The sequence below is a fragment of the Bombus flavifrons genome, chromosome 7 (genome assembly GCF_040668555.2).
Source record: "Bombus flavifrons isolate JBK064 chromosome 7, iyBomFlav1_principal, whole genome shotgun sequence".
Taxonomy (NCBI): Eukaryota; Metazoa; Arthropoda; class Insecta; order Hymenoptera; family Apidae; genus Bombus; species Bombus flavifrons.
This window is the reverse complement of record NC_138448.1, coordinates 8429408-8441831: the sequence shown is the minus strand read 5'-3', so window position 1 is coordinate 8441831 and position 12424 is coordinate 8429408. Positions and strand designations below refer to the sequence as shown.

Sequence of the window (12424 nt, the reverse complement as noted above, 5' to 3'; positions counted from 1 at the left end):
GGCGCGAAATTATCCAAAATATGAAAATGATACTTTAATATACGAAAAATCAATACGCTTCTTCAAACATTGTAGTGACGTAAATCAGCTGTTTCTGTTTTACTTAGCGTTTTAAGCATTTTAATGTTTTCGAATAACCACAGTAACGTATATTCGATGTCTTTTTAAATGTTTCTCGTGTTTAGGTGAGGACTTGTTAATTTCGAATAATAGTCAGATTTAATCGATTTATGTGATTCCAATGTCTCGAGTGTAATATCTGTTTTATGGTATTGTCGCTCTAATACACGTGCACAAACAAGAGTGTTTATAAAGAGAACAGTTTTTTTCCGCGCAGTGCTTCGGTGATTATTTACGCGTTTACATGATCGACGCGCTACAGTCCGTGTTGCACCTTACTCACGGAAGACACGATTCGGGAGACATATTCAATTATTCATACTAAATATCCGTTTTAATTCGAATGTTAAGGGGGTTAACTTCCGGCGGTGTGCTAGACTCCGGTTTAAATTTATTTACGGAAAATAAGCAAAACCGAATAACAGAATTGGAAAGTGAAAGGTGACCTTCTTCGGCATCACGGATAAAACATGACAGCGACAAAGAACAAAAGTATTTGAAAATGTGATCGACTGTTTTTAACCGACTAATCTCATTACCATTAGCATATTAAATGATGTTTCGAACGACGTCGATCGTTTTCTTTATCTAAACGATTGGAAATTGGACAAGAATAATAAGAGATAACGATTATTTAAATATATCAATGTAAAAGTTATTTAATTATTACAATGTTAAATATTTCTCTATTTTTAAATATCAATTTTTATTTATGACGTTAAATGTCAAATTAGCATAAAATAGAGCAAAATAATTAAATTCTTTTGAAACAATAAACGTCCATTAGTAAGTATGTATTACTATGTAGGGTACGAAGTATTATAATGTTGCTTGTACACCGATTGGTACACCGATTGGAACAATTAAAAGTAGCGACTATTGCTGTTATAGCTGTCGGTGATGGCAGAGAGGGCTAATAGAAGGGAAGTATCGGACTCCGTGTTGACGGTGGTAAAACGGTGGTTAGGGGCGTACGCCCGGATTTACCAATTACCCTACCATGCTGGACAAATCTGAGTTCAATTAACAAATTTCATAGGTGTCCAGTCATGAAAAGCCTGGTGAACATATAAACTAAAAGTATCATCCGCGAAATATTGTCTGACTCTTCTTAAACAAAATTTTTTTCTATATGTACACAAGATTCTCTTCTTTATATCCCGTCCAAATTGAATGTTCATTGTTCCTGTTGCATGTGTGACGTAGTTTTGCAGTTCTTATTTTATGATTGTTTATTGATAATACGGCATTGTATGTGTTGTTTATTTTCTTTTTCATTTCCATATATTGTTGGACAATGTGAAAAAAGACTATTGCTTTTAATATTGAGGAAGGTGAATATCGCGTTGTATTCAAAAATCAAAAGGGGGGGGGGATTTGAGTAATGCTATGTTACTTTGTTTATTAGTTCTCATTGCAATAAATGTATTTAGTAACATCGCATGAATGAATTTGAAAAATGGTAATGTTACAAAAGTTGTCTTATTCAAACATGTGCTTACATAATCCTAAGAGATATTTATATGTATTATGAAATAGAGAAGCAAATTGTCTAATTGTAAGGGGGAATAGTGGTCATTGTATAGATACAAATAGAGCTATTCATTCACTATTAAGCACAGGTAGACAATTACTGAATAGTTCAGCCAGTTAAACCATTCAGGTCCAAAGATCCAAAGTTCGAATTCCCTACTGTAATTACCTATTTATAAAACCAAATCAAATCGAGTTGGCTGATATAATTACCTACTTATAAATGCAAAAATCATCCGTTTATAATGCGTCAAAATAAAACAGAATTCGAATCCTGATAAATGAAAGACAACACATACGATCCATGATATCCCAAACAAAAGAAACATACGTCAACTCTCTAAATAACCTAGATAACTATTCTCCCGCAGGCGGCGATCCGCGTGGGGCACAGGGTTGAAGGGTTTGCACGTCGAACGGTGGCTCGGCTCGTAAGAGACGGCGGCGGTGTCGTCGCTTCGTGATCGCGGTGGGGCCGTCGTCGGAGCACGGTGGTCGTTCGGGGGCGCAGTGGCTCGTAGTGTCGCGCGTGCCGATTCGTACGACAATTAAAACTGGCAGGCAATCTGGCTCGGTCTCCCGTGGCGGTGGGTGGTAGCGGCGGTGGCGGTGGAGGCAGTGGAAGCGGTGGAGGAGGGGGTGGTGGAAATGGTAGCAGCAACAGCGGCAACGGGGGTGGCGGCGGATCTGGCGGCGGTGCTCGGGGAACAGAGCCGGCTGCTGCTTCCGCCGTATCCGTGGCCGTGGATAATGTCGCCGGTCAATCGAGTGCTCCTCAGATAATCGAATGGGAGGAGACCGATCGTTACTCCTTCGACGATTCTGACCGTTTTGAAGAGGATTCTCTGTGCAGCTGGAGCAGCGAGCCGGAATCGTTGTGTAATAATTGGAGGGGATGGCGACGACCTACCGCTGGTTTCGGCATTACCAAGAAGTTTACGGAAGGTGAGATTTTTCTTTTTTCTTTATGCCGGCTGATGTCGGTGAGTATAGCGTGTTCGAAGTTTGGTGGTCATTCAAGGATTAGGGAAAGACCTATTTGAAGACGAAGAGGGGGAAAGTTGTTTGTAAGATTATTTAATGGAAATGATGACCTTGAATGATTCAATGATTTAGAACATGCTATAGCTATAGCACTGTATACAACGTGGATTTGTATTGTCGTACGTATGTTCTATTATAAGGTGATTCAATTTAGACGTATGAATGGTTACATTAAGTGAAATTCTTATGTTGATACGTAGATTAATATGAAATGAATCTTGTGTAATTGTGCATAATAATACACAACATAATCGGCGAATCCTTTGTGAATAACTTTGATGCATCAACTGGAAAATTAACACGAACGATTAATTGTGTAATCCGTGTAATTGTAATAACGTGATGCAGAAATAGGGAGGAATTTTTTTGTTTATGACGCGAATTGATGGAATTTTCTAATTCGTTATTCCGAAGCGTTTTTGATCTTAGTCGTCAGCTATGCCTCGAGTCGTGTGGTCCGACGCAGTAGATCCATTATCTTCGGTAGCCTAAGACATATGCATTGTCACTGCGTCCGCAAGATGAACGTGTGGCAATGCATTATAATTCTCGCGTCTCTTTAAGCGTCGCTGAAGATGCCCGCGTATCCTATGACGCATACAAATTCCACGACCCGTTGGCTCGAGTAAGCAAGGTTAATGATTTCCCATCTTCCTGATGCACCGTCACGTTTCTTCGTGCTGTTTCATTCTTACCTGTCGTCTCACCTTCCGCAATCGGTGACGTTTGACTTTCCATAAAAGGGACTCGATGATTTTGGGTCGATCGGTATCAACGTTTTCTTCCTTAGCGCCATCTGCTAGTTTGTAAAGCTTTCACCATATAGAATATCTTCATTTTTAACGTTAGAGAGATTTCCTCGTGGAAATATCTCCAAGCAGAGAAAGTAGCTGTCATAATAGAGGGCGCGAAGTTTAAGCCATATTCTGGTTGAAGCGGAACGTTCTCGGTTCGAGGACGCATTGAAAACTCGTTTCATGATAAATCAAACAGGAAAAGAGCGTCGAAACGATGATCGAAGTTCTTTTTTCATACTTTTAACTGTAATTGAGTTGGCACGTGGCCAAACGTCCATGTGTCGCGTAAATTACTTTCTTACCTTTGCTCGAGAGCGTATGTTACACCTTGTAATAATAATTTACTACATGGTTGCGCGGTGTGAACCGAACCGTGAAGTCGAAGTCAGTTATTTTACTGCAACGTTGATTTGATCGTGTCTGTCGTAAAAACACGTTCCATGCAGTTACCCAATTTTTTTCAAAGCACAAGACCGTTTGGCGACCAGGAGTGTATCAATAAGTTTTTCGGACATGGTCGTTGGTGTAATTGAATTTTTTGCGACATCTTTCTCAACATATTTCTTTTCATTTTGCACTCATTGTATCGATAGTATGAAAAACGTTAGTAGATAACGTAGTTGTGCTATTAGGTCGAATGCACACGAGCGACATTTTATCGCGCGATGCCGCTACGGCCATATGTCGTGTCTTTGTTTTCCTATTAAGAACAATAAAGACAGGCATATGGTCACAGCGGGATCGCGCGGTAAAATGTCGCTCGTATGCATTCAGCCTTAAACGATATCTTATGTACGTGTAAACAATTCCCCTGATTTGACGGTTCTATCTTGAAAAAGGCAGAAGATAGAGGAGCAGTCGTTAACAAACACTGTGTCATAATATAGAAGCTTTTATCAGGCACGTGAGATTGCGTCTTTCGCATAGAATACGTATCTTGTAATATATCATCGTCATTATCCACATTCATAGAATTTTATCGCATTTCGTTATGTGACCATGCGAATGGATACTACTTTAACAGAATTTTAATCTTCCAATGAATGGCAATTTGAAGCGTCATATGCAATTGTACTTTTGCAATAGCAATCCTTTTCAATCTGTATGCAACTTCATAATCTTATTTGTTGCATATTGGATAAAATTCAAGAAGTTAAACCATCTTTCATCTACTATTTATTACTTTTTTTTTATCAGAGACATATTACAAAGTGTTCCATTGTCCGCTGAATTTCTTCATATATTCTCAAGTTATATTTTCATAACGTTATATAGCTAAAGTTTAGGTATCTAATCTCCTATCAGAAATACAAAATGGGAGAGTTTTTTTTAACAAAGTTAGTTCTTTATGTGACTTTATAGACATTACATATGAATAAATTTAAACATAAAAGATAATCAGATAGGTTTTGTTCTTCTTAAAATTTAACAAGTTCTTAAAGGATTAGCATCCTCGATGGGATTAATCATAAGCAGGCTTCTCAATCTCAGTTTCCAATCGGAACGAACGATTCGTACAGCCGTGTCTCGCGTCGTTTAGCCAGGCACACGCGTGTATCTGGACGGAACACAGGGGAAGTCAGATTTCACTTCATCCTCGCCGCTTCTCCCTGGTATATATACTCCTTTCCTTTTTCTGCACGGTCCTTGCTCCGCGGCGAGGCGATCAAGGCCGAGAAAAAGACTAAACGAAGAACGAGATAAAGAGAGACAGAACGAATCGTACTCGCTCTCATTTGCGCGCGTAAACACTCCGCCTCGCGCCCGAGCAACGTCTTCGGCAACATTGGATATTATCAGGCGATAGTTTACCGCTAAAATATGCTAATTGCGTGCATGTCTGGCGAATTAACGTGTTTTGTTTCAGAACACTCGATCAAGTGAGCTTTACAGTCATTCGTGAAAGTAATTTCGGCGGTGAACGCTGTGGAACAATGTTAATGAGCGTCGGGGCATCGTGTTCGTATACGCGTTGGCCTAATTTGGAGAAAGCGTTAGGAGAATCGAAAGGGAAAATAGGGTCGAGAGGTTTTCGTGGTATCAAAAAGTAAATAGAAAAGTCCGACGCGTTAAGGAGATTTTAAGATCCTTTCAAAATTTCGATACTTTTTTGAAATCCTTATTTTATTTCGAAATATTTTGTCGAAAGGATATTCCTCTTTCCTCGATTATTACACGAGACATCGAAACAGTTTCTCTTTTCTTTTCTGTTTGGCTGTAAATTTATTAATTTATTCTAATAAACGGAGGAACTCATATGTTCTAATTCAAATCCAGACAACAATAAAATCAGTTGTTGCGCTAAATCAATTTTAAGCAGCGAACTATTCAGTTCGTTGAGAATGGTCCACTCTTACTTCCAACGCCTCGTATATTCGACTTTTTTTCGTTCGACGCGTTATGCCTTCTCACATTCATCTACAATTCAAAACGAGTCACCCTGTACGTGGTACTTCATAAGTTTATAAAAGTGCCCACCTTTTAACACGTTCGGAAGACGTAGGGGGACGTCATAACGGTTGTTCCATAAGAGCACGTGGGTATTTTTAGACACGGTCCATTTGCAACGGCGAAGGAACATCATTCCAAGTGTGTTATGCTTTAATTTTCCGTTAATAAGCATGCAGGCATACGCGCGCTGAGTTTTGAACGGTTTCCCTCGTCGCCGGTTACGACACGCGTTTCCTTCTTTTATTTACACGGGTGCCACCCCTTTAAGAATTGCGACCACGTAGAGAAAGTATCTCATTTTACTTTCTCGGCGCATGCGCGTACGCGACGCGCATGCATTTAGAAAGTATATACGCTAGTTCCCGGAGACGCGTTCGTTCTGTGTCGTTGCACGACCGGTCACGTCGGTTTTCCACATGACCAGTCGATCGCTTCTGCCTAGAATTTTCAAGGTTATCCTCCATCTGCAACACGCGACGCTAATTTGCTACTTTCTGACACGCGGATATACGCGTCGATTACGAACTCTTGTTTTCCATCGGCGCGACTCCGTGAATGCTAATAGATGCGCGATTGATGCTGCGTATGAGCTGATTGAACGTCACGGAAGCGTTCGTCTGATACGAAAATTAATTCTTACTTCAACATTTACAGAGATTCCAATTGCGATCTAAATTCATGCTGCGATTCAAATTTAAATTTCAATTTAAAGATTCAAGTTGGAATTTAAATTTGCACAAGAGTCGAAGTATAGATAGATACCAATCACAATTTGAATGAATTAATATTCATTAAGCACTGAGCGATAGTTCGTCGTAACGTTTTTAATACTTCGGTTTATTAAAATTTCATAAAACTGTAAAATATAAGCGATGAAGAAATTAAGCGTATTCTTGAAACGTCCTTTCATAGCCGCGTATGATATTAGAAAACTGAATTTGATAACGTACATTGTGTGAAAATGATTGCAAACGCAAAAGAAAAAGTAAATTAATGCAAACATGCAAAGCGCATTGTTTTAGTCACGCCATCCATTAAAGTTATTTTTGTATGTTCATTTCATAAAGGCAAATTAACTCCAAGAGTTATTGTAATTTATCTTTTAGCGCGTCGCGTTATATTTTGTTCACTGGCGTACTTTCTATCGTAGTATTGCAAGATTGAATTCTTAGTTGTAATTCATCAATACTCTAGAATTTTCTTCAAAAATTTGTTCGCTAATGAAAATGAAGGAAATGTTTAGTTCACTTCGCTCGAATTGGATTCGAGGATCCACTACGACAATCCAGCCGATATCATTCCGATTTCATTAACGATCGTGTGACGAAGAACGGCGACGACGTGGACGCGTCACCCGGTATGTAGCAAGTGAGCAACCCTGGCGCACATCTATGACACGCCTATACCTATTTGAAAGCGTGACAGCTTGAGTCAGTGTACGGTCACGCGCGCCATGCCATCCGGATTTCAATTAGACTAATGCATCGGCAGTGTAGCGAGAAGAGAGTGTGCACGTTCTCGCCTCTTCGTGTTGCACCTCTCGCAGGATGCGCTAAGCATCTCAAATCTCGAACTGAACGTGACCGAAGAACCGCTTCTTCTTGGAAATTATACTGCATTTTTTTATTTAGCTGATTGTTCTGCTTAAGTTAAGCGTCGAGAATTGAGGCGAATCGTGGAACGTATTTTTCATGTGGTTTAGATGTTACAGATGGATAAAGCAATCTCTTCTATTTAGAAGGCTAATTGTTTTCTCTGGTGAGAAGATGATTGATTACACGCGATTTACAGTATCGTATGTGGTTTGATCTCTTAGACCGTATGCCTGCAACAAAGGACTTGAGAACATCTTCAAAGTTCACCAACTTTTCACTCCTTTACCTCTCGAACACCAGCCATCTATCTCAAACCTTCGATTCATCGATCAAGCTTGTTCCACTTTGCAACTTACGAAGAATCTCTATAGGGAAGAAGGAGCTGTTGCGAAACGCATGATATCAGAAAGGTTAAATACCGGCTCCCTGCTCCCGGTTCGTCCCTCGAAACGTCGGCTGTCGTGGAAAACAATGGCGGGTGTTGCAGGATGTATTGCTAAGAGTAGGAAAAGAAACAATGGTAGGAAGGGGGAAGGTTAAATCAGAAGGGGGACTAGTAACGACGGGACGAGAAGTAGTACGGAAAGAAAGTGACTGGGAGGGATAGGCGGCCGGGGGTGGAGAGGGCGAAACGGGCGATTGCGCGAGGGTGACAAAGGGTGGTCGCGAGAGATGAAGAGCGAGGTCTGAAGGGAAGCTTTCACTGGTCGATGGTGCTGTAGCTCCCTTTTTACGAACACTCTGCGATCGTACGCGAACCAAGGTACGCGAAAGCAGATACATATTTGTAGATACAGTAGAGTTAAAGTAGTATAACATGAATAATTTATTTGAGATATCGAAACTGATGGATAAATTGACATCATATCTTAGCCAGATAAACTAAATAGCTGGTACGATTGAAATAAAATGTTTATTGAGGTATAGTAGGTTAATAGGAGGCGGCGACGGGGTGAAGTCCGTGGAATAGCTGTTGTGAATCCCCTTTACGTCTAGGTAATTGTTATTACGGAGGAATGCTCAGTGTGGGTGTGCCCTTTGAACTAAGAATGCGGATTCGTGTTCACACTTTTCGTCAGGAAAGTGAGGGTAACGATTCGCGATGCCCATTGGTTATGAACCACGTTAATGAATGAAAATAGGAGGAGGAAGCCTCCTACCGACGTGGGTGGCTCGTGGGTGACCTTGTTCATGGGAAAAAGTTAAAAAGATTCTGTTTATGGTGGTTCCTTAGGTTTATTGAGGGTCTGCATAACGGCACGCGGACCCTTGACGGACAGACAATGAAGGACGTCGCACGGACCATCTCACGCGACGTAACAGTAATTCAGATAATTCTTTACCTTGTTGATTGGAAATGATAAGATTTCGTTTAGAGCTGTGTTTGATGTTGCAATTTGTTTGCAGTAAGATCGTATTAAATCTGTCCTTGTGTGTAATACCTAGATTGTTCAAAACAATTAGAAGATCGTTTTTCGCGTCATTTTAATTTCTGTATCTTCTTCTCGTGTCTGTGTACACTGTTTTAATGATTGTTTGAAAGTCAATCTTTATTATAGTATCGTACGAATAATATGTCAATATACAGGGTGCTTGGTAATTGGTGGTACAAGCGGAAAGGGGGTGATTCTACGCGAAAAAAGAAGTCGAAAATATAGAATACAAATTTTTTTTAATTTTTTTTTTTTTTAAATTTTTCCATCGAGACAACGATCTACAGTGAGATCCGTTATAACGAGACGTGATAAAGTGCACGCGTACCGAGCGAAAATTCAAAGTCGATTTTCTCGAAAACAAAGCCTCAAACGAAAAATTTGTATTCTATATTTTCAACTTCTTTTTTCGCGTAGAATCACCCCCTTTCCACTTGTACCACCAGTTACCAACCACCCTGTATATTAAGTCTATAGGACTTCTCCGCTCCTCGTCGTCTGATTAATGCAATAGAACCATTCGTACTAACGATTCTCTAATTATTGTGGCCAATGTATTAAGCTCTACGCTATATTGTTGGACCAAAACTGTTTTCAGAGTTTCACGAATTTTCCACCGAGCGTTAACTTAGATTAAACGACCTCAGCCTTGTATTTCCGCTTCATGTGAAAACGTATATATTCGTATCAGTATACATATATACATGTATGGAACATTATATTCTAGCAATATCTCGGTTGTGCATTTCTTTCTTCTTTTTTTTTTTTTATATCTGGTCGAAGAACGCTGCACTAACAACGATTTATCATTCATCACAGGATATACCGATGATGAATATTTCATAGGGTTAGCGATAGGGACTAGAAAAATGGCCCCGTGGACGCTTTTTAAGTAAAATGTCCAGCGTTATATTTGGGTTAAATCGTTCGAATATCGTCATTTTTCTCGTATTGTGCCATTTCGATCCATTGTATCCGTTCCAATGATGCATACACGGTGTTCCATGTAACCTAGCCACCTTACACACTACACCTACACTTTTATTTCAAACGAAATTTCAGTCGTCTTTATTCAGCCGTTATAAACGTGATCAAATTTAAATACATAATGGTCATTTATCACGCATGCTTCTTTAACCAAATATGACGCTTCAGCAAAAAACATGAGTGACCCTGAAGTGTCCTTGACACTTTCATCCACCAACCTTTCTCATTAGCATTCCGGTGCCACCCTCGACCTTCTTCGTCTCCCTCGATGTTAAATTTTTTTTCGACTCAGCATGTCCCACGGAATATATTCTACGCTTAGATTAAGACAAGCTGGCATCCTACCTTCTTTCGCGTTTATACAGGGTGACATGAATTAAGACTGAAAATATTAAGACGAAAATCATCCGTTCTGTTCTCTTAATATAAACAGTCCTTGATTAATTAAAATAATCAACTTTTTTTCATTTTCCTAGTTTTAGGTGTATAGAATATCACATCAAAATGATATATCATAATTAAATTCTTGACGACGTTACAGAGACTAATACACGGAAAATGCGTCAGGGTCAAATTACGATGTTCTAGATTCTAGAGGAAGTTTCAAATAAGAAACAAATAACTTCGCTATTTTGTAACATCTCTCTTTTAAAAAATAAGAAAGTAAAACAAAAAGCTACGCTAATATCATCCAGAAAATATTTGAATATTTCAATTTGTAATTACTTAAGGAAAAATAATCTCACGCTTCGGTTGTCATATAGGGATAGAAAGTCCTTGTTGAAATAAGATATTCGATGTTCGTGACACTTAACTTGAAAATGATCTACCTATAGCTGGACGAGAGTCAATAACGCGAAGAAAATTTTCTGCCGTTGAATGAAACACCCTGTATAAACTTATTACGCGCACGCTTTATGCGGCAAGCATTGCTCTATAAATGCTCCATTGGCGAGCCATTGACAGGGCGCTGATTCCAATTTGCTCGCAAGCGAGACGATTCGAGCAACGCCGATCGAACGACCGATATCGGATTTGGATAATTCCATTCGTCGTCCGATAATTGAATCTATCCGAGCATATCCGGTCCCACGGTTGGATACTGTGCTGGGCAAAAATTCATCGGGATCCATCCCTGAAACGACGAGAACGTGCCTGCTTTTCGTCCGAGGCTCTGCTTGGGAAATATTTTCCGAGGGAAAATCGCCTGGATTAAATTCCCCGCCCCTCCGGCTCATTTGCATTTTTGCACGTCGATTACGTGCGTCCGCCTAAACGATCCCTTGTTCGTTTTCCGCTACATTCACTGGCTGGTTGTTTTAATTGTATGTTAGTATTTCGGGGCTTGAATCTAGAATTTAACGCGAAGAGAATCGTGTAACGTGCCTTGTAAACGTTCGAGTTTAGTTGGTCGTGTATCATTTAAATTCGCCAAATTCTTACTTCTAGAGAAATTCCAACGAGATATTGAACGTTTTTCGTTATAATTACACGTATGTGTTGTATGTTGAGTATGTGTTAAATTTGGTTTGGGTTCTTGATCTTATTACATAAATTCGTTAGATTCCTGCTTTTAGGGAAATTCCGTTGAGATGATGGAAATTTCTCGTATAGTCACACACATTGATTGGATAATGTGTTAAATATTTCGATAATATAATTAGTCCTCCACACATATCACCCAAACTGCGCTTTCCTATCTGATTTAAGGATTAGACGTGTGCCCTCACTATTTATCTATTCAGAATATTTTACAAATATTGATCGACTTGACATTAGTTATCTTATTGATTTTATACAAAACTTCTTGAATTTATCGCCTGCTTACAATTTGTAAAGATATCGAACTGTTCCTTTCTTTCCATTGATTCGTATTATAGTACTCTTCCGTTAAACATCAAACAATACAAAAATCTGACAGTTTACAAATACACACTTATCGTGGTTTTCACGTGTAAACAGCCCCGTGTTTTTCCAACTTTCGGTGACCAACGAATATCTTGTTACTCGAAAATTGTTAAGAATCGCGTGTAATTAAAAGAGATGAAATACGAGCGAGTTAGAGATCGACCGCGGATTTTATTAGCGCGTTGGAAATTTAGAGTCGATTCTATCGTCGGGTAGATTTATATTTTTTCCGTGTATACGTGGCTGAACACGCGTGCCCTTTCCTGTGCACAGGCGTACGAGGAACGCGAGATTTACATGCGAGGAACGTGCGTCCAGACAGAAGGGGGATACCTCTTCCTCTTTCTCCCTTCGCCAGCGAAAATATTTCGCACATAAATCGCTTCCACGAGATTCGTGGATGCTACTTTCGTGGAAAATTATGTAACCTCCGGTGCATCGGCTCGCGAGCCGCGCTTCTAGGTACATATTTTGTTCGTTGACTCGTCGTGCATTTTGCTGTCTGGATCTACACTGATTTTCTATGACGTTAACGAGCAACGTAGTAAAGGAAAAT

The 12424-nt window shown here is 39.7% G+C and overlaps 1 protein-coding gene across 1 annotated transcript in view; it reads left to right on the top strand.

Moving 5' to 3' along the window:
* Nucleotides 1-2177: 2177 nt before the first annotated feature.
* Dora (zinc finger SWIM domain-containing dorado) overlaps nucleotides 2178-12424 on the top strand; it is a gene marked incomplete at its 5' end in the record, with an annotated part of 114416 nt that continues 104169 nt past the window's right edge. Inside the window, one exon of the mRNA XM_069116289.1 lies at nucleotides 2178-2598. Within this exon, the coding sequence (XP_068972390.1) occupies nucleotides 2178-2598 (421 nt within the window). The remainder of the gene's footprint in view (nucleotides 2599-12424) is intronic.